General features: G+C 51.7%; 1 protein-coding gene across 8 annotated transcripts in view; it reads left to right on the top strand.

Moving 5' to 3' along the window:
• Positions 1 to 21625, top strand: part of GRAMD1B (GRAM domain containing 1B) — a 129868-nt gene that overhangs the window by 78770 nt on the left and 29473 nt on the right. For 6 of the 8 annotated variants that reach the window (XM_058423388.1, XM_040085177.2, XM_058423390.1 and 3 more), the window contains one exon: positions 17906 to 18116. In XM_058423388.1, coding sequence (XP_058279371.1) covers positions 17906 to 18116 — 211 coding nt within the window. Of the gene's footprint in view, positions 1 to 1719; positions 1833 to 9320; positions 9497 to 17905; positions 18117 to 21625 lie in introns of those variants that run through there. The other 2 variants (XM_058423389.1, XM_058423392.1) reach the window with 2 other exon arrangements.

Genomic DNA, 21625 nt, shown 5'->3' with positions numbered 1-21625 from the left:
TCTGTGGTTCTGTTTTGTCTTTATTAACAGTCACCTTTTGCTGTTTATGAACATGACAAGTGAATGAGTTTATTCCACTTCTCTCCTGCTCCTGGCCGTGAAGATTTGACTTCAGCCTTGTTTCTTTCCCACAAGTTCATATAATCCCATTGCTCATTGTTAAAAAAAAAAAAAAAAAAAAAAAAAAACCCAAAACAACAAACTCAAACCAAAAAACAAACCCAAACCTTTTATTGCAGCTTCTCTTTCTCTCCAATATTTACATTCTTCAAATATTTGTTGACCACTCCACTGTGTTTACCCTTCAAGTTTGTTTTCACAAACGAGCCTTGTGAGTGCCGTGATGTTTTTGTTGCTTTCCTTTGAACTCGTTGCTCTGTAAGAAAACCTTTCTCATTGTTTGCCACCCCTCTGAACGTGTTCCTGGTCGGGATTAACTGATCGTACAGAGCAAATATTTCATCATTCCATGAGGTGTGATCGATCAGCTCCGAGTCACATCAGCCCTCCCTGCTCCTATATCATGGTGCAGGAACATTTTTCATTTGCTTTCTGCTCTTCCCCTGTCCATCTGTGCTGCTTTCTCGCTTTCTGAATTCGTTGAATTGCTGCTCGTGGCTCTGTTTCCTCTGTTGCACCTGCCTGGAGCAGGTACAAACCCAAGGACGGCAGCAGGGTTGCGTTCCTGCTTTTCCCAGAGGGGAATCAGGCACAGCCTCTGTTTATTTTTCCCCAGGCAGGTTTTTTAAGTGTATTTATATACACTTTCAAGATGAGTCACATTGTTACCTTCTGCATTGTAGAACCTCCGTGCAGGAGATGGCCCTTTCCCAGAGCCTGAATTTGGAAATTCCCGAGTGTTGAAGGCAAATATTTCTATTTATTCTAAATATTTCCTGTTGCTGCCTGCTGTTCTAGCAGGGAAATCGATGGTTTCTGTTGCCTGATAAGGTTTAGGAGGGTGTGCAGCCCCTCAAGGGGGAGAAGCCAGAGCTTTGTGGGAGCTGAGGAAGTGGAATTTCGAGGTAATTCGAGGGATGTTTATGTCCACGCTGACTGCTGTGCTCCTTTGTCGTCACAGAAGTGCTCCCTGGTGGTTTGCACCGCGGGGAGGACGGGGATATTTAATAAAGCTCTGCTGGGATGCCAGGGCTGTGCAGCACCCCCGAATATTTAATAAAGCTCTGCTGGGATGCCAGGGCTGTTCAACATCCCCAAGTATTTAATAAAGCTCTGCTGGGATGCCAGGGCTGTGCAGTATCCCCAATTATTGGGATGCCAGGGCTGTGCAGCACCCCCGAATATTTAATAAAGCTTTGCTGGGATGCTGGGGCTGTTTAACACCCCCGAATATTTAATAAAGCTCTGCTGGGATGCTGAAGCTGAGCAGCACCCCCGAATATTTAATAAAGCTCTGGCTGAGCAGCTGCACCAGGGCGGCACAGCAGATGGGTAAGAGCAGGAGAAGAGCAGAAATCCCGGGATTTCTCCTCGGCGGCGGCAGCAGCGAGGAGCAGCCGGGGTTAACCGGGTGATGTGGGACATCCTTAAAGCCACACTGGGAGCTTTTCTCCCCGGTGGGCAGCGGCCAGCTCGGATGCCAGAGCCGGGCAGCGCCTTGCAAAGGCGGCTTTGTTCCAGCCATGCCAAGCCCTTATCAGAGCGGGGAATCTTTTTGCGGACTCCTTCGGCGGCCGTGCAATGCCTCGGAGCAGCAGCAGCGAGGTCCCCGGGCGGTTCCATGGTGCTCCCCCCGGCAGAATCGCTGCGGGCCGCGGGGAGCTGGCAGAGGAGCGGGGAAGAACATCCCGGGAAGGGCGATGCGCCGACAGGTGGCCGTGGGATCCTTTAACTCCTGGTTTTTTATCTCCCAGGCGGGCGTGGGACTCTTTGCTTCGTGCGTGTGTGCGCTGGGAGGTCAGGCAGCTCCTCGGGGAAGAGGATGCGGGGCTGGGATGGAGCTGCAGTCGGATGCGGGGGTCTCAGTGGGGGTGGGAGGGGTGCGGGGTTTTGGAAAATCTAGGGAAGACTTAAGGTGGAGAAATATTCTGTCGCCGTGGGAGCGGGGGCTGCACCGAGCAGCTCTGATAGCGGGTTTGGTGACGTTGGGGGTGAGCCCAGCAGATTTCAGGAGTCTGGAGGAAAGGGCCAAGCAGAGTTAAGGAAGTCAGTGGGAGCGGGGATGAATCCAGCTGGGTTGGGGTTGGAAATCAGAGGCGGCACAGGGCAGCAAGCCTGAAGGTGGAGCCTGGGGCAGTGCTTTGTAGGAGGCTGCAGGAGGCTGGTACCTGCCTGGATAAACAGATTGGAGCAGCTGGGAGGAACGGAGGAGCTGGAATAGCCATAACAACACAATGCACAGGCACACGCTGCACCAGCACTGCTGGAGAAGGGGATTGGACCATGGGCCGTTCTAGGACAATCAGCACAGTTTTCCCTCTCTTTATGACTGAGCTGTGAGCTATTCCAGCTCGGTACAGCAGGGAATGGGGGCAGAGGGGTGCTGGGTGGTGGATGGGGCCTGTCTGTACCAGGAGGCTGCCGCAGCCCAGCCCCTGGCACAGCTCCGTTGGTGCCCGTTCTGTTCTCGCCAATGGCAGCTATTGAAGCTGCAGCCAGCTGTCAGGGCACTCTCGCTTTGTGCTGAGCCTGCCCAGGAGCGGCACAGCCCAGGGTCGCTGCTCAGTTCCCGGGGGCAGAGAGGGAGTGGCTGTCTCGTATTCACAGTGGCATCCCAAGAACTCGTCTGTTTGCGTTGGGTTTGAGGTGAAATTGTGGCGCTGCTTGTCCCTTCTGGTGCCCCTGCAGCGTCACCGTGGCACAACACTTAACTCTGTCCCGAGGGAAGAAAAGAAGGATAAATAATGGAGGCACTGCTGTGATGATTTCACAGGGACCTGTAATTAGTGTGAGCTCGCGTTTCTGTTATTTTTCTCTGTGTGTGGGGCAGCCTTCCCTGGCCACCCCATTTTGCTTTTCATCCTCCCTGAAACTGGGAGCTGACCCTGCTGCGATGCACTCAGGCCGGTGTCTGCCTCATCTTCCCAGCCCTCAGCACGGTGCTATAACCCAAATGAAGGCAGGAGTTCTTTTTATTAGCGCTCCATCTCAGGGACATCTGTTGGCGTTATTGATGTGCCTGTTAATCTTCATTTTCAAGCGCGCTGGCTGCTGGATCCGTTATCTGTCAGCGCAGAGCGACGGCTTCCGGGGTAAAATCTGCACAGTGCAGGAGAGCACAACGTGCAACGGCTCCGCAGGAAACAAAACAAAACAAAACTGATGGATTTAGCGCCGAGCAGAGGCTGACAGGGAACTTAAGGTGTGTGAGTGCCTTTGTAATGCGTGGTTAGAAATTCCAGCTCGGCCAGCCTTTCTCACTGCATCGTTCCAAACTGGCGGCTTCCAGGTGGGATCTGCTCCCTGTCCGTGGTGCTGTGTGCTCTCCGTTTATCCTGGCATTTATCCTGCTCTGCCTGTCCATGTTGGGGTGGGATTCTCTTGGTCTCAGCCTACAGGGTAAAACTGCTTTGCCTTGTGCTACTCCTCCTCCTCGTTTTCAGAGATCACATTGATTAAAGAAGGCCAGAACTGCATTGAACCTGTCCACGTTGGGGTGGGATTCTCTTGGTCTCAGCCTACAGGGTAAAACTCCTTTGCCTTGTGCTACTCCTCCTCCTCGTTTTCAGAGATCACGTTGATTAAAGAAGGCCAGAACTGCATTGAACCTCCTCGTGGACATCACTATTTGTGAGCCCATAGCTGTGCTTGCCGCAGGGATTTGGGGCAGTCCATGGCACTGGCTGATGAGGAAGATGTCTGGACAGATTCTGGCCATGCTACAAATGCTTCTCCTGGCTGGTGGAGGCTCCAGCTCTCCCTGCAGCTCTTGATGATGCTGAACCTCCCCAGAACCTTTTTCCCTCCCATCCATCCCTGCACCTCTCCTGCCTCTCCGCCGCTGATTGTCTGAGTGTGGTGCTGGGGACAACAGGTAGGGGTTTGTTTCCTGGCTGAGGTGGGACCTGCTGCTGCTGAATGTCTTCAGTTCTGTGCGGTTCCTTTTGTGCAATTAAGGAGAGCTAATTAGCTCCTTTCAGTGCAGTCTCCTTGCGGAGGTAGCTGACCTCTTGTTAATCCTGGATTAAGTTCTTACTAAGAACTGGCTCTTTGTGTGTCCCAGTTAGGATGTTGACACTTTGTTCTCTCTCTCCCCTTGTTCTCCTCCTCCCCCTCTTCCTCCCCATGCCTGTGAGCACATGATTCCCGGCCTCCTCCAGCCCCCACTGCTGTAGGAATCCATGGACTCTGTGAAAATGCCACTGCCAGCTCAGAAATGAGTTTTGCTTGGTCTGGCACCTGTCTGGGAGCCCATTTTCCACAAGGGAGAAGGGAGAGTGCTTCTTGTTGCTTGACAGGGGGGGAATCCTGTGGGGTTTGAGGAGTAGCACCCACGGAGTTATCAAACAGGACCAATATCCCACCAGAGAACTGCCCCTGGCCCATGCTGTGCAGTCAGGAGCTCACCCTTCACTCTTAAAGAGGGTGAATGGCAGAAAAGCAGCTGTGGAACGAGCGAAAAAGCAAATTAAACACGTGCAAAATGCTAATTACCACCCAGCTACCCACTAGTGCTAATCTTGCTTGCACATCTTGAGGTTGTTGCACTGAGTTTTCCCTCAGGGCATGTGTTTAATTTTTTTTATTTCGCATTTCTGATGTGTCTCAAAGACAAGGCTGGAAATACAATGGAAGAGTGACCCCCTGGTCCTGTCTGAACTCAGCTGACAAGCAGAGATGTCGGGAGTATCCGTCCCAGTGGCTCTAAGTTTTCAAACCAGGTCATATTAAAGGCGGAGAAAGAATTATGGGGGGGAGAAACGAGAAACCCTTGGTGTTTTCCAATCCAGGTGCTCATTGTTGCCTGACGTTTTGCAGACAGACTTTTAAAGGCTTCTTTTTGTTCTGCACGGCTGGTGTGGCTTACAGGCAGGGTAGGATTGCTCTGCCTGGCTGGAGAGTTGATCCCGGCCCCACCTGATGCTCTGCAGGCCTGGACATCCAGGCACAGCTCTGTCCCACGCATCTGTCATCAGCCCCGGGCTTTAATTACTCGGACAGCGCCTCATTTCCTCGGGGCCGGGAGATGCAATATGCATGAGAGCGCTTGTGTTACCGGCGGCACCAGAGCCCCGCAGGCACTGCAGGGGCAGCTCGGGGAAGGAGGAGCAGCTGCCTGCCCGGACACTGAAGAGCCTGACCCAGGGTGCCCGAAATTGGAGGCAGGGATCCCCAGCTGGGATTGGGATCCTCCTGCAGGGCTTGGCAGAGCTGCGGTGTCCGGGCTGAGGCGTGTGACCATGTCGTGCTCACTTTGTCCTTCCCACATGTGATAAAGCCCTTACCTCGAGCCAGCCCAGCTGACATAAAATGCATCCTTGCAGCTCTTGAACGAGACAGGAACCCACAGCTTTATGTCCACAGGAGCTTCCTTAAAGGCTCCTAAAGACCTTCTCTCAGTGCAGTATTATCTTTCATCACCATGAAGCGAACTGTCTTCAGTGCCAGGGATGGTGCTGCAGAAGTGTAGAAACTGTTTGTCCTTCCAAGAGTTTTGGGTGGAACTTTGCAGATCTGAAGAAGTTTGCAAAGCTTTCGAGGTGCTGTGTGGTTTTCCAAACCCCCCTTAACTTTGCCCCTTGCACACCGTGCCAGATAAGCTTAAGAAGCTTTTCTCTAAGTAAGTCTTGCATTTTTACTGCTGCTCTTACAGGGCTTTTGTTTGATTCATCTTCTCTCCTGACAGTCTGAAGGGTGGGTTGGACTTAACCTTGTGTCTACCCTGCCACTCCATGACCTGCTTTGAGCCTTTGTGTGTTCCAGATCTGAAGTAGCCATTATATAGAATTCATCACAGCATTTGGGTCAGTGTAACTCGTGAAAAATAGTGTAACTACTGAAAAACATCATCTGTTCAAACCTTAAGAGCTATCCAGACTAAATATATCAAGATTTGGGGAGGCTAAGAATGACGTTTTTAAGTATTTTCTCACTTTCTGGAAGAGAAAAAGCACTGGAAGGAAGATCCATAGGCTGTAAAACAAAATGGGACCAATCAGATGTCTCATTCCAAGTCCTGCTGAATGCAAAGTGCGAGGCTTGAATTGATTCTGGTTCGAGGTACAGAGCAGTGTTTGGGAGAACACAAACCCTTGCATAATAATGCTTGCCACAGATGGGTAATTGGGCCTTGAATTAGTTACAGCGGTTAGTTTTGTTTGCTTCCCAAAATAGCTTTCTCTTGTCTAGTCAGGATTCATCCAGCTTCAGCTTTCAGCACTTCCAGCTGATGCCCACTGGGATCAAACCTGGATTCCAGGTGAGCATTTAAATCCTGTCAATCCTTGGCCTCCGGGTTGTGTTGAAAGGATTCAGTGCCGCTGCCTTTAGTGCTGGCTGCTCTTCCCTGAATTTATCCAGGTTATCCACTCATTGAACCTGGATACAATCCTAGACACGGTGTTTCAGTGGGAATCACACCATCCGTGGGCACAGGGAGTGGGGAAAACTGGACGTAAAACATCGTTTCCTTGAAATTAATTTGTAATTCTCCAGCTGGCAGACTTTGGGAAGCATTTGGAACAGCGAAATTGACATCAGGCTGATGGATGCAATGAACAGTGGCACATAAACAGTGAATTCGTGTGCACCTAGGTGTAATCTCTGAGTAACATGAAGGTGGTGGCACTGTTGTGGTGTCCAGACAAAGGTGTGTATGGTGGTGGTGTGTTCAGTTTGAAATCCTGTGCAGCCTTTGAATCGCACTGGTCTGAGCCTGCTGGAGCACCTCCTGCTCCCGCTGGTTTGGATTATAGAGAAATGATGGACAATCAGCCCTCTGGGAGGATACTCCTCTGGGAATCAGCACTCAGAGCTGGGGCTGATTGGAAAGAGAAGAGAAAATGCTCGACCCTGGTTATGGAAGGGGGGAAATGCAATAAAAGCAGGCAAAGGGCAGAGTGATCAGTATTTCCAGCATTCAGGGAACCGTGTGTTGTCAGTGGGGAGCAGTGTGGCCCTGAGGGGTCATTCACACCATCCTGAGTGCAATAATTCGGTGTAATTCCACACGTGGACACTTGTGCTCGGATCAGAGCTGTTAGCACAGTTCCAGCTCAGTTCGACACCATTTCCTTGCACACACAAGGCCTGGTTTCATAGACTGGGAGGTAAAGTGCAAGCTGGGTGATTGCTTTGCTCTCTTATCATCCTTCAGCTTAATTTTCATTGTGCTAAGAGGGACTTATTGTCCCTTACTTATTGCATTGGCAGGGACTGAAGTCCATCTCCTTACTGTGGAATAAAGATGTCCCCAAACAGGTTTGGAGGGATACAGCGTCCTCAAAGGGAACACCATGTACTAACGCTGAAAAAGCTTTAAACTTTGCTTGATAATGTTTCTTTAAAAATCCCAGGCCTGTTTACACATGGATAAACACAGAAAACAACAACAACAAAAACCAAAACCAAAAAAAACAACCAACCAAAAAACCCCACAAAAAAACCACCAAAACCCCAAAACCAAAAAACAAATTAGCTTCTTAGACAGAGCCAGCTAAATGGAGTTGAGGTCACCTTAACTCTGAACGAGCGTTGTTTAATTCAGCTCAGATAATCCACGTGGCCACTTAATTAGGGTTTAATTTTCCTGCCTGTTCCTGCTTACACGCTTTAAAACTTTCTCCCGCGTGTGTGCGGCAGGGAGAACAAAACACAGTGTTTCCAGCCTCTCAGGTTTTAACTCCTGGGCTTTGTTGAAGCCCTTGAAAAGCATTTAGGGTCGCTTTTTCGGGTTCCTTGGGGGAGATGCGAGCGGGGAGGGAGGTGGTGGGAGCATCATGTAAAATGCTGTGCACGGAGGGAGGACAAACACAACCTCTCCAACCTGCCGGGTTTTAACTCCTGGGGCTGTTTAAATCCTCAAAAAGCGTTTGGGGGTCTCTTTGGCATTAGGGGAGATGCAAGAGGGGCAGGCAGGGGTGGTGCATTATTTAATGTGCTGCACACACACAGAGGACAAACACAACCTCTCCAACCTGTTGGGTTTTAACTCCTGGGGCTGTTTAAACCCTCTAAAAGCGTTTGGGGGTCTCTGGGATTAGGGGAATACGTGAGCTGGGTAGGTGCATTATTTGACGTGCTGCACACACAGAAAACAAACACATCTCCAACCTGTCAGATTTTAGCTCCTGGGGCTGTTTAAACCCTCTAAAAATGTTTGGGGGTCTCTGGGATTAGGGGGAGACACGAGCTGGGTAGGTGCATTATTTAATGCGCTGCAAACACACAGAGGACAAACGCAACCTCTCCAACCTGTCAGATTTTAATTCCTGGGGCTGTTAAAACCCTTTAAAAGCATTTGGGGGGGGTCTCTGGGATTAGGGGGAGACACGAGCAGGGTAGGTGCATTATTTAATGCGCTGCAAACACACAGAGGACAAACACAACCTCTCCAACCTGTCAGATTTTAATTCCTGGGGCTGTTTAAACCCTTTAAAAGCGTTTGGGGGGGTCTCTGGGATTAGGGGGAGATGCAAGCCGGGTAGGTGTGTTATTTAATGCACTGCCAACGCACAGAGGACAAACACAACCTCTCCAACCTGTCAGATTTTAACTCCTAGGCCTGTTTAAACCCTCTAAAAGCATTTGGGGGTCTCTGGGATTAGGGGGATACACAAGCGGGGTAGGTGCATTATTTGACGTGCTGCACACACGGAAAACAAACACATCTCCAACCTGTCAGATTTTAGCTCCTGGGGCTGTTTAAACCCTCTAAAAGAGTTTGGGGGTGTCTCTGGGTTTAGGGGGAGACACGAGCTGGGTAGGTGCATTATTTAATGCGCTGCACACACACAGAGGACATTTCCAACCTGTCGGATTTTTGACTCGTAGGGTTGTTTAAATCCCCGAAAAGCGCCTGGGGGTCTCTTTGGCGTGCGAGCGGGGCGGGCAGGGGTGGGCGCATTACGCGAAGCGCCGCGCACGCAGGGAGGACAAACAGCATTTCCAAGCCGTCGGATATATATATATTTTTTTTTAACCCGCAGCGTTTAACCCAAACCCTCGGAAAAGCGATCGGGGGGTCCGCTCGGCACCGGGGGAGAGGCGAGCGGGGCGGGCAGGGGTGGGCGCGTTATGTAAAGCGCTGCGCAGGCGTGCGCGCCGAGCGTGTGCGGCCGCAGCGGGCAGCATCAGCGGGGGGACGGGCATGGGCACGGCCGGGGCAGCGTGTCCGGCACTGCCCGCAGCGAGCCCCTGAGAGCCCCGGGGAAGGGCCGTGCCATGCTGCAGGAGGTGAGTACCCTCCGGGCTGGCCGCTGCCGAGTGCATGAATGAATGAGCCCCCAATGAATGCCGAGCCATCCCCAGCGAATTCCTAGCTGCTGCTGCTGCTGCTGCTGCTGCGCGCCGCTCCACGCTCCCGAATGGCTGCCAGGTTAGTGCTGTCGCTGTCGCCGTCCCCGCTGGCTGTCACACACGTGTGGCACACGCAGGGCTCGGCTCCGCGGCACACGGGCGCTCTCCGGGCGGGTTAAAGCCGGAGTCCATGTTGGTTGTTGCTGCCGCTGCTGCTCTCCGTTCGGGGGGATGGAAAGCAGGCGGCGTGACATCATGGTGCGGAGATGCTTCGTTCCTCTTCCTTTCGGCGGGCCGATCCCTTTCTTTCATTTGATTACGTTCGGTTTCATTTTATTTTTATTTTCGCTCCCTGTTCTCCCCCCACCCCCCCCGTCCCTCCCCACGCCCGTGCCCTGCCTCTCCTGCGGGGCGGAATTGCTAAAGCAGCCTTTTCGATTGTTCAAAACAATGGGCAAATCCGATTGTTTGCCTTCTTTTTTTTTTAATTTTATTTATTTTATCTTATTTTATTTTTCCCTACAGCTTTCATTCCCCTCACCCCTCCTGGTTTCCCCTTCAAGCCCTGCTGTGTCCCCCCATCCCCCATTCCCATGGGGACAGTTATTCCTGCCGTAACATCTGGGTCCAGGGAAAGAGAGAGGCAGGAGGGGGTCGGAGCTGGATGCGTCACGGAATATGGTTGGGTTTGTTTGCCCATGTGCTCCCCAGCCTCTGCAAGGGCTCGTGGTTCCGCTCTGCCTTCCTCTCCCGGTGTTTGTGTATTTGCACTGATGGGGAGAGGCAGGATTTGGTTTGTGCAGCTTTTTTCGGGCAGTGCTCCAGAGTCTATACAGGTGGCGCGCTTTTTTTTTATTTTTATTTTTTATATTGTTTTTTGGCAAGGGAGAACAGTAGGAAGTGAGGATTCATTGCGCTGTGTGTGTTCCCAGACTGGGAGAATCTGCTGAAAGCCCTGAAAAATTGCTTTTTCTTAGATTCCTGGTGGCTGGCATTGTCCTGTGCATCATGGAAATGCTGGTTTGGAAAAGAGAATACATTCCTGTTCCCTCTCTCCATTAAATCACATGCATCTGCAGGAGAAGCTGGTAAATTTAGGATGGAGCTTGTGATTTTGACTCAGTAGGATGGAAACTTCAGGTCAGATCTTCGGGGTGTCTTTTACAGCAGTGCCAGAACTTGGAATCCCCAGCGTTCTCTTGGAGAAGCCCTCAGCTGATAAACAGCTGGATGAGGCAAGAGAGAATCTCTTGAAGGGGGGACAAGGTTGAGCCAGGTCCTCGGGACAAAGGGCAGTTAGAGACTCTTGCCCTGGGGGGGTCTGACCCTTGTTTTCGTCTCGGAGCTGGCCAGCGCTGCTGCGTGGAGCAAAGCAGGGGAGGATATCAACCAGAAATTGTCGCCTTGTTATTTTCAGAAAGGTAAGGGGAGGAAACATCAAGGGCTGAACAAAGGGAAGTCGCTTTGATCCCAGCTTTGAAGATCACAGCACCTTCCATTAACTTGTGACGGCTGCTGCTGAGGAGCTGAGTGGGAAGATGCAGAGCTCCAGCTTTGTCTCCAGCTCCTGATGCACAATATCCCTGTCCGCCCCCACGCTGGCTGGGAGGCGTGCTCAGAGCCTTCCTCAGGCACTCCTTAAGCTGGGCTTGTGAAACCCCTGCCAAAAGCTCAGGGGGACAGTGCTGTGCCGGGGGTAAAGTCCAGAAAGCCTTGCTGGAGTTACAGCAGGAGATGGGCAGCAGGGAAAAACGCCTGAGCTCTTCTGGAGGGAATCTGGGAGTTGTATCACACCGACATCCCCACCCAAAAGTGGGTCTGGGTGTTTATCACCAGCTCTGCTGCTTTATCTCACTCTCCCTTGAAATAAAACACGTATGACAGCAGCACCACATCCCCAAGCTGCTGGAGGATTCTGATGTTAGCTTGGAAACGACAAGGATTAAAATAAACAGGCTTGGATTTATTGTAATTTATATTTTTATCCTTTGAGCTGTCAGGTTTTCAAAACTTTTCCTCACATCAAAGATGGTTTAACAGTGTCTGTTGCTGTTTTGTTTATTTTTTTAACAAGGCTGGCAAGCTCTCTTCTGCCCCAAGTTCCAGGCTTGGGGATGTTGATGGAAGCATCAGACATTGCAGTTCTCGCTGTTAATTACGGGAGCTGTTGACTTTGTGGTGGGGAGGGGAGGAAAACAAAGCCTGGATCTGTTCCTCCGTGGGAAGCACAGCTGTGGAGTGGGTGACCTGCAGGTGACTGTGGTGGGGCTGTGTCTGTCGCCTTCAGAGGGGTGTGAAATTCTTACCTGGCGCTCTTTCCCCTCTACTGCTTCCCAGATTTCTTTGTATTATCCGTCATGCTTTGTTTTATGCGGCTTGCCTTCCTTTGGAGCCAATGGAATTGTAATAATTTGTGACTGAGGGAGGGGTTTAGGGTGTGATTTATGTCCCATGGTGGTTCCCTTCACGTTAGTGACCCTTTCCAAATCGTGGCTGGAGCGTTATTGGACTTCATCATCAAGATCCGTCTTGTTGCATTTCAGAAACATTTCCCAACTTTTCCTCGGGATTTTTGCAGTCACTCCAAGCAGGAAGGGAGAGGTTGCTTCCATGCCAGCCGAGGGGGAGTTTCTGTGAGAGATGAGGCCGTTTGTCCACGGGTCTGTCTCCAGTGGTAACCAGGATCGGGTGATCCATGGGGACAATGACATGGTTAATAATGCATCTGCCCATCCTCGCGCTGCTGGCTGTGGGCAGAAGGCAAATTCCTTCCTAATGCTTGCAGTGATTTGCTAATCCTGTGAGGCATCATAATTGCATAAATTTTATTTCATGAATGTGTAAACATGTGATTGGATGGCATGGGAGGACAGCATTCTGCGAAATGTCAAAATGGGCAGAATAAATCTTAAACAGGGCTGGACTTTTCTGCTTAAAAAACTCAAAACATGCAGAAGGCAGACTATTTTTGTGATTCTTTTCAAAGCACTTGTCATGAAACACTCCTTGGTTTCTGCACAGCCCTGCAGGTGCCATTGCTTTTTTGACTTATTGCTTTCTCTTTTGTCTCTCGTGCTGGGAGATGTAATAGAAATATAACATCTTGTTATTGCTTGTCGAGCAGTGGTGGGCCCAGGGAATTGCTCCAGGATCTGTGCAGGTTTTCATTCTTGGATTATCAATTTGAAGGGAGTGTAGGTTGGTGATCAAAAGTTGTTACCATCTGCTTGCTGTTCGAGAGGCTGCATAATGAGCTTCTGAATCTCCTCGTTTTCCACTGATGTCAGCCTGGATGGCAGAAAAGTATCTTTGTAGGCGTGTAATTAACCCCTCTAATAGCTGTTTCTGAGGAGAATTAACTCTTTTCAGTGCTCCAGCCGGGCCTGAGGTGCCTTCTTGACCTTTCTGCTCTTTTCCAGACTATCAGCACAGTTCTGCGTTGTCCTCAAGGATCTCCTCCGGTCTTGCTCAGGAAAGCGTAGGCACAGGCTTGACTTTGCACAGCCCATAGATTTCAGACAGAGAGGGTTCAGTATGTGCTTCAATATGTGCATCTTTGCTGGTTTGGGGACATATTGCTCAGCACTCCCCGAATTCAGCTCCAATTGCAGAACAAACCCCAGTTCTGGGCCTGGAGGCACTCGTTACCAGCTCGGTGCTGCAGGGGGAAGTGAGTAACTGCAGGATGACTCTGGGAAAGCGAATTCTTTGGAGAACTGATTTGGAGGCCTTTAAGCTTTCCAGATCAGGACTTCCTTGAGGAAATCCAAGGGGTTGAGAAATGCACTGCAGGGAATAGTGTCTGGTGTTTTTCTGCCCCCTGGGTCACAGCGAAGGTGGCGGGTGCTGAGTACCCGGAGCTGCTGCTTGCTCAGCTGAGCTGCTCTAGTTGCAAAATTCTTTGGTCCTTTTCCTCCTTCTGGCTGGATTCTCATTCATGCCCTGCAAGTGGCAGACCCGAAGGGATTTGCTGTGCTGATCTGTGTCACAGGTGCTGTGACAATGCCCTTCTGGAGGTGGCCACCAGCTCTTGGGGCACCTGTGATTTGTGAAGGGACCGCTGCAGGGTGCTTGTGTCCATCTGTGGTTTCAGATCTGGTGGGATGGACAGACCTCCGTGTCACTTCAGCACTGCTTGGGCCTCATTGATGCAGAATTCATCGAACAGACTGCAGCAAAGTCAGGTTTCTCGTTGAGTTCTCCATGAAACCATTGTGAAGGGTTCCTTTATAGTTTTAAGACCACCAAGCTTAACTTGTGGAATACCTTTCCCAAAAGGGACTGCTTGCTGGAGCTCTGTTCATCACCTGGTTCAGATCCTTGCAGGGAACACTCTGTTGGAGGAGGAAATTTGGCCTTTTGTGTCTTGCTTGGTGTCTCAGGGCAGGGTATGAGCAGGGGCTGGTCCATGCATTGCCAAATGTTCCTTTTTGTCGTCTCAAGGAAAGCTTGTAGGATCCCAGAGTGGTTTGTGTTGGAAAGGCCCTCAAACATCATCTGTCCCATGGGCAGGAACGCCTTCCCCTGTCCCAGGATGTTCCAAGCCCCATCCTTGGGGCTCCAGGGATGGAGCAGCCCCAGCTTCTCCGGGCACCCTCTGCCAGAGCCTGCCCACCCACACAGGGAAGAATTTCTGCCATTTATCCACCCTCAATTTCCCCTCTTTCAGTCAGAATCCATTACTCCTTGTCCTATCACTGCAATTTCTGCTAGAAACACCCTCTCCATCTTCAGGATACTGGCAGGCTCCAGATTCTTTACTACACTGCTGCAGGCGTGGATGCTTTTCCTCCAGATCTGAGCAGAGTTTGGCCCCTTCCCATCCCCACCAATCTTGCTGGTGGTGTTTTGGTGAGATTTTTCCTTAAGGGACAGCAAGGACGTAAAGCAAGGAGACAAACTCGGCCTCCTGTGCTCTCCAACGCTCCGTGCAGGGGCTTTCACCTCGGAGCAAAGGGGCTGCTGCTTAGGTGGGCTTGTTTGTGTTCTGTCCCTCACTTAATGTGTCTCATCTACTGAAGGCTACTCCGCAGGGGGATGTGAGGCCCTGAATGCGCTCCGGGCAATTAGGGCTCTAAAGCGTTATTTATTACAATTATTTTTTTTTTTTTTCAAAGTGGGTCAAGCCGTTTTGGCATTTCAGGCGTTGATTCCTGGTTCAATTGCAAGCCTTGGTCGCCATGGCAACTGCAGAAAGCGTTCGTCATGGCTGTGCCTTGGGCTGGGTTCAAGCTGCGGGGAAGGAGCGGGAGCGGGGAGGGTTTAGAGGGGCTCGGGGCAGGGGCAGCCCTGTGCTTCCTGCGCCCGTCCTCGCCGCCACGGCGCTGGGTGAGCAGGCTCGTCATTCTCGCCGTCTGCGGAGTCCTGAGTGCCAGAAATATTCAGCTTTTCCCAGTCATCAGAGAGTAGGAGGGGAATTCAGCCCTCCTGCGTTTGATATTTGTGCCGCTGACTCCGGGGAGAGCCAAAGGAGGAGCGCTTGATGTTATTTTTCCTCTCTGTTTCGGCAAGGGTGAGAATCCACACACACCTCACACGATGTACGTGGATGGATTTCATTTTTTTTTAAACTAAAAAATGAGCGTGGAAGACAGGATCTTACCCAAGGTCGTGCTTGGCAGAGCTGGCACCAAAACGTGTGGCTGTGGCAGCGTGAGCTGGGCAAAGAGAAAATTGCCAGCTCTGAGCAAGTCAGTGCTGATGCTGCTCCTGTGCAGCTTGTGACTGGAAAACCCACCTCGAGGAGCTTCGTAAGAGCATAAAAAGACTGAAACAGCACCAAACTCTCCAGCATCTTTCATCTTGGGTTTCACCTGCACGCGATGGCAGCTGCGCCCCGGGTTTGAGCTGCTCCTTCTGAGCTTCAGCTGAGCAGCAGCAAAACCTCACGAGTGCAAACTGAAAGCAAGCAGAGCCTGGACTGGATCTGGCTTGGGCTTTACAGAGCTGCACTAAGCTCAACCTCAAAGTGAAACTGTGAGCTCGCACAAACGGAAAATGCGTGGCAAACTCAGGTTTTGTAGAGCTGGAGAGGAAAGGATGATTACATCTGTTCAGAGAGATTTAACCCAGCGATGTGCTAGCCAGGGGCAGCAGCTTCCAATTCTTGCCTTGCATTTTTGGGGGCCTCTCACATAAACGGGCCTGTGTTGCCTCAAGCACGCTGGGGGCAAGCAGGACCAACACAGCCTCCGAATTCAGAGGTTTTAACTGGCAGTCTGCCTCTCCTGCAGTCCTTGAAAATGTAAATTCAGAACCATGTCCATCTCTGGGACCACTGCTGGTGAACTTGGAGTCACTAATACTGCTCTGCTGGGCTGCTAAAACTGAGTTTAGCAGGAGCACAGACAAGGTGAAACACTTTTTACTGGATCAGCTGAAAATCTCTGAAGGAACCTGATGCTATTTTTAATACTTCAGTAAACTAAGAAATCCCTGATAATTTTTCTTCACTAAACTGCTGCAGGCAGTGCTGCTGGGGGAATGGTCCAGATCACTTTTTGATTTGTCTTTTGCTTCAATTATTATTTGGGGGGGATTAAATCTTGGATATTGCTACAGTTACTGGTGCAGTGGTTTAGCATTCAATATTCCTGTGCCTTGTCCAGGGAAAGGGAGGGCACAGGACAAGGTGGTGTGACAATATTTCACTTGGGGAGGTGCCACTGCTCCTTGTGAAGAACCCCAAGCCAAGGCGGAATTGCTCTGCCTGTCTTTGCACTGGAGCTGCCTTGGGGTTGAGGTGATATTTGAGCAGGTTTTTGGTTGGTCTATATCTACGTTTTCTCATCCTACTGAGTAGAAATAGCACAGAGTTTAGCTGAATCCACCTTCCTGCCTACAGAACATTCTGCAAGCCCATTTTCCCCAGCCTGTTTGTTACCTGTTTGAAATTCCACCCTTTGTAGTGGTGAAAGCATCTTCTCAGGGGCTCCTGTGAAGCTCCATGCTGCTCTTCCTGCCCGGTGCCAGCTCCCAGGAAATCTGATTCTGGCCCTGCTTGCATAAGCAGCTTGGCTTCCTGCAGGCTGCTCGGGGAGCGTTTCATCACTTGGGAGCTGACACAAGCAGTGAGCAAATAAAGGATCATTTACGAGGCCAGCTGATCCAAAACCAAACCTGCCCAAACCTGGTGCCTGCTGCAGGAGTGTGTTGCACCGGCTGCTCACGCCTGACTAACGCTTGTGCAGTGGTTTTTGGCGTCCTCAGAGCTCAGATGGGATGGGGATGGTTTCTATCTGGGAATTAACGGGACCTCAGGCACGTGTTCGGCTCCTCTAGAGTCTCAGGGAGGAAATATCCCATTCGGAGCACCTTGCTGTGCATCGTTGTGATTGCTGGATGTAATTTGCCTTAAATCACGGCTTGTAACAACTTCTTTAATTCAGTCCCTTGCAGCTGTAATTCCTGCATCCTTTCCCTGCTGCCTGTGCTGGCAGATGTGGCCTGTTTGGTGCTGCTCATGAGATCCCAGGGTGCTGAAGGAGTTTTCCCAGATCCAATCCCTGGAGCAGCCCAGGCTCCTCTGTAACCTGCTGACTTGAGCAGGAGCAGCTGGAAAAGGCTTGAGGATGTCTGGACTGGTCAGAAATAGATTTGGCTCCTGAAGGAAATGAGTGACGGAGGGGGAAAAAAAATAAATGGGTGTAGTGTGTGGTTTTTTGAAGAGTCTGGCAGGAAGGAGAGGCATCAAAAGAGAAGGAGCAGTGAGGAAATCGGAGTTTTCCTGTTCTGTGTTAGTATGTACGTTACTGGCTTGCTGATCTAGGTGCTGAGGCGTTTGCTGAGGAGAGAGGATGAGGAGTTCCATTCCCCTCATCATTTCTGTAAAACTCTGAAAGGCCTTGCTTGTCCCATTGTGAAAGAGTAACTTAATTTAATTTAATTTTATTTCTTTTTAATCACAAAGGCGTTCAGGTCACAGCAAACCATTTCCATGCCCATTTCACGTGGGAAGGGATGGTTCTGTACAGGAAATGCTGCATTGAATGTCATCGCTGCTCCCCTCCCGGAGCACCAGCATTGCTGATGCTCTGTGATGGGGTGTTTCTGAAAGGTGTGACCCCGTTTTTCGTGCATCCTGTTGAGAGGAGCTGCACTGACAGAGGAGGGGCAGAGCGAGGCTGCAGTGAGAGCACGCCGAGAGGAGAATACACCTCTCTTGAGCGCACATCTGGCTTTCCTAAGCTCAGATCATCACCTGAAGCTCCGCGAGCCCGCGGCAGTCAACGAGTTCATTCTCGTGGGCGCTGCTCTGTGGTCTGAGGGGTTGGAGGGTGGGTGGAGAAAGGCGCTGCCAGCAGTTCCTCTGCCTCTGCTAGGCGAGGGCTGCCTAAATCCGCCGGGGGCAGGGGCTGGGCTGCTCAGGAAGCGGCTGTGCGTGCCGTGCCTCCTGCGGGGGAGCCCCGCGGGCGCTGCCCGCCTCGGGGTGCGGCTGCTCGGCCCCGCGGATGGTTGAACCCCGCTCTCTGCTCCTTTCCCCCCGCAGTACCGCCAGTAACTCCAACCGCAGCACGCCCGCCTGCTCGCCGATCCTGCGCAAACGCTCGCGCTCGCCCACGCCGCAGGACGCGCCGGGGGACGCCATGGTGGAGAAGGGCTCCGACCACTCCTCGGACAAGTCGCCGTCCACGCCGGAGCAGGGCGTCCAGAGGAGCTGCTCCTCGCAGTCAGGCCGCAGCGGGGCCAAGAACTCCAAGGTGAGGGCGAGCAGAGGGCTCGTGTGCCACGTGTCCACGGCGCTGGGCTTGTGCTCCGCTGCCTTTATCCTCTGCCTTTGTTAGCTCTGTCTGACTTCCCTCCCTCTTCCCCCATCCTCAGGGTTCTCCTAACCCGGAGTCCTTTGCCTGGCTCAGCACAGCTCTGAGTCCACGGCTTTCTGTAGTTTAATTATGGGTGTCAGGATAATTTTTTTTGTGTGTGTGTGGAAGAGCTTAAAGAAGAGCCTGCAGAGCTCCCTTGTAGGGGATCCCTTGATTGAGGGAAATTCAAATGTGAGGAGGGAAAAATGTAGTTCCTGCAACGAATGCAGCAGAGTCAAGGTCCTGATCCTTGGGAGGCTCCGTGGCTTTGAAAAAGGCCTTGAAAATCAGCACTTGCAACCACTTTTTATCACCTGGATCATGAAGGGGCATGAAGTAAATAAGGTTTCCCCTGTGAAGGGCCTGTGCATTTCCCCAGTCCTATCCAAGCCCTCTGAGGTCGGTTCAAATTGCACAGAATCAGTTTTCCAGCCCTCTGCCCATTCCTTCCATGGCTGCGGTGCTGTGACTGCCTTTCCCAGGGTAGCTGGTGTTTCCCCCAGGAAGGTTTTGTGTCTTTGGACCATATCAGAAACAGCCTTGCCTTTGCTGTGCGTGGGAAAAGGGTTTCAGGTTTGGCTCTGGGTTTTTGTGTGAGCAGTGGGACCTGGTAAAACACACAGGAGAGCCTGTGGTACCGAACAGCCCTTTGATTCGAACCCTGGTATCAGTGATGGCACACAGATAGATAAACACTGTTAGCTGTCAGGAGCGCTGGTGTTTGCCCAGATTTCGGGAGTGAGGTGTTTTCAGCCTGAATAATTCCTCAGGCAGAGCTCCCGCAGCTCGTATAAAACGAGTTGTTAGATCTTTGCCCGATTTATTGCTGGCTTGTGTCACCGACAAGAAATCTTCATCCCTTCCCCTTTGTGGCCACTCAGCAGAGGGAGCAGCACTCAGTGCCCCACATTCTGATCTCTCCCAGCTACGGGGGGAAGTCTGTGAGCTCAAAAGAGGGGGGAAAAGGGTTTTTCAGGCTGAATCGTTGGCGCTCTGAGGTTGCCCTTGAGGTCAGCCTGGCTTCCTGTGCACGCAGTGACCTACAAACCCCGTCCCAGGGCTGGGCGACACCCTCAGCGCGGGCTTGCCAGCACTGCGTTCCCAAAAGGGAGCCGTGGGGTGGGAGGCAGGCGGGATGTGCTCGGAGCCACGCTGGGATGCTCGCAGGGAAGTGGGCTCCTTGGGAAGGGGGAGCCACAGGGAGGGGTTGCATCACCCCGGCCCTCAAAACGCTGTGAATTAAGGTCGTGGCGGTGAGATTTTTACCAGCACGGTGACTGCTAAAGGCTGACTTCAACTCCCGCTGCTTTCCACAAGGAGGAGGGGGTACAGTGCTCTCTGCTGGGTGTGGGGGTTTTCCTTCTCTTGATCTGCGAGGTAATTTTTCTTCTTCCCCTAATTTCTCTCTTTTCATTCCTGCATGCTTTCTCTCCGATTAAGTCACACAAGCGCCTCTCCAAAGTAAGCCTTCTTTTTTCTCTCCTGTGCCCCACTGTAGAGCTGTCCCCATCACTCAGGAACCCTCCCCGTGGTGCTGAGTGCTGACCCCAGTCGGGCATTCTCCTGCTGTGGCTGCGAGAATGCCAGCGAGAGCTCAGCCCCGTGCCTGTAGCTGGAAGCTGGGTTCACTGACATCCCCGGGATCTGCCCGCTATTTGCTCACACAGACTGAGAACTGGCCTGTTCATCACACCCCTTCAGCTGCTGCTCCCAAATCGTTTCAGGTTCTGCTTTCCCCTCTCCCTTGAGGTGAGCTGCTGTCTTTGCCAGGGAGAAATCCTTTGGAGATGAACAGAACCGTGATCCCTCCTCTCTCCTGTCTTCTTCCTCCATGATTTCAGAAACCAGAGTTGTTCTCCATGACTTCTCCCCTGCTTCTCATGATGAGTAGCATTTCTGTGGCCAGTGATCTCAGCCTCCTACTGCCCTTGCACGCTCTCCTGTGTGATGTAAATACGCAAGATCGGTGATTTCAAGTGAACCCAGCTTGAACCTGGTAGAACAGACCTGTCCCAAATGAATTGTGAGAATTCATGGGCTCGCTCTGAGAGGTGGCAAGTGGAAGATCCCTCTGTGGGTGCTTGAATTGGAGATAAGATCGTTTGGGATTTGATCTCACACCTCCGTGCTACCCTCAGAAGAGTGGAAAAAAATCAGAAGCGCAGGTGGGGTGCTGTTGGGGCATTTCCACTTTATGAAAGCAGAATGGCTTGGATGGCTTCACAAAAACCCACAGAATCCTTGTCTTGGCCTTTCCCCAGTGGATGCCTCAGGTTTCCTTCTAGGCAAGTTCTCAGAGAGCAATGCTGGCTCAGTGTCTTCCCTGGGTCGTGGTCCTCGTGACCACCCTGACCTTGCATGATTTGCTGGTGTCTGCTGGAAGCTTCTTGACGTCTCTTTTTTAGACAGATTGTCTTGTGCTTGGTATCTGTAGCTGGGATAACTGCAGAGGAGCACTGTGGGACTAAAGTCTCAAGGTGAGGTGTGAAAGAAGTGCTGTGGAAGGTCTGGAGTAGCAGAGCCCTGTCAGGATTGCTGGTGAGTAGAGGTGTGTGGGCCAGGACAGGCTGTGGTAAGCTGCAGGTGCAGAGGGTTTTAGGAGAGGGATTGCTGGGGAGAAGCCTGGAGCAGAGGGATGTCCGTGTAAAACGTGTGTGCAGCGGTGCTGGGAGGTGCCTGCAGCCCAGCCCCTGCTTCTCTGAGAGGGAAAGACCCAACCACGCTGAGGCAGCTGGGGAAACCGGAGGGAAGCGGAGCCCAGATGAGCTGAGAGGGAAGGGGATCCCAGGCAGGACCCCCAGCAGCCTGGCAGAGCCTCCTGCCCTGCTCACACGGAATATTCCAAGCCGGATCCACGAGGATCATGGAGTGTGCAGCCTGGAGCTCTGCTCTGTGCCCCACAAGCTGCTTCCTCTGGCACAAATGAAGAATTTCCAGGCACTAACCCCCCTGCTTCTCTCCACGTAGATGATTCTGTTGTCCTCTCATGCAGGGAGAGGTTAGGAACAAAAAAACCACCCAAAACTCGAGGGGCAAAGATTTTAAACTCCCCTTTCTCAGCCTCTTCTCCTCTCCCCACCCATCTCCTGCAGGAAGGAAGGTTTGGTTTCCCGACCTGCCGGGCTAAGGAGGTGGAACAGCTTGAGCCCATGAGTTTGCTGCTGTGTTGGTACAATTGCTGACAGATCCGCTTCAGTTCCCTGCCCTCTTTTGTCTGTGCTGTTCTGTCGTGCTGCAGCGCTGCCGTCAGAGGGAGTGCTCCACCAAGGAGTTTTTAAGCACTGGAATTAGAGGGAGTGCTCCACCAAGGAGTTTTTAAGCACTGGAATTAGAGGGAGTGCTCCACCAGGAGTTTTTAAGCACTGGAATTGTCAGTGTGCTCCACCAAGGAGTTTTTAAGCACTGGA

This window comes from Hirundo rustica, chromosome 23 (assembly GCF_015227805.2).
Source record: "Hirundo rustica isolate bHirRus1 chromosome 23, bHirRus1.pri.v3, whole genome shotgun sequence".
Lineage (NCBI taxonomy): Eukaryota > Metazoa > Chordata > Aves > Passeriformes > Hirundinidae > Hirundo > Hirundo rustica.
Note: the sequence above shows the minus strand (reverse complement) of the source record. Positions and strands in the feature narration are given on the sequence as shown.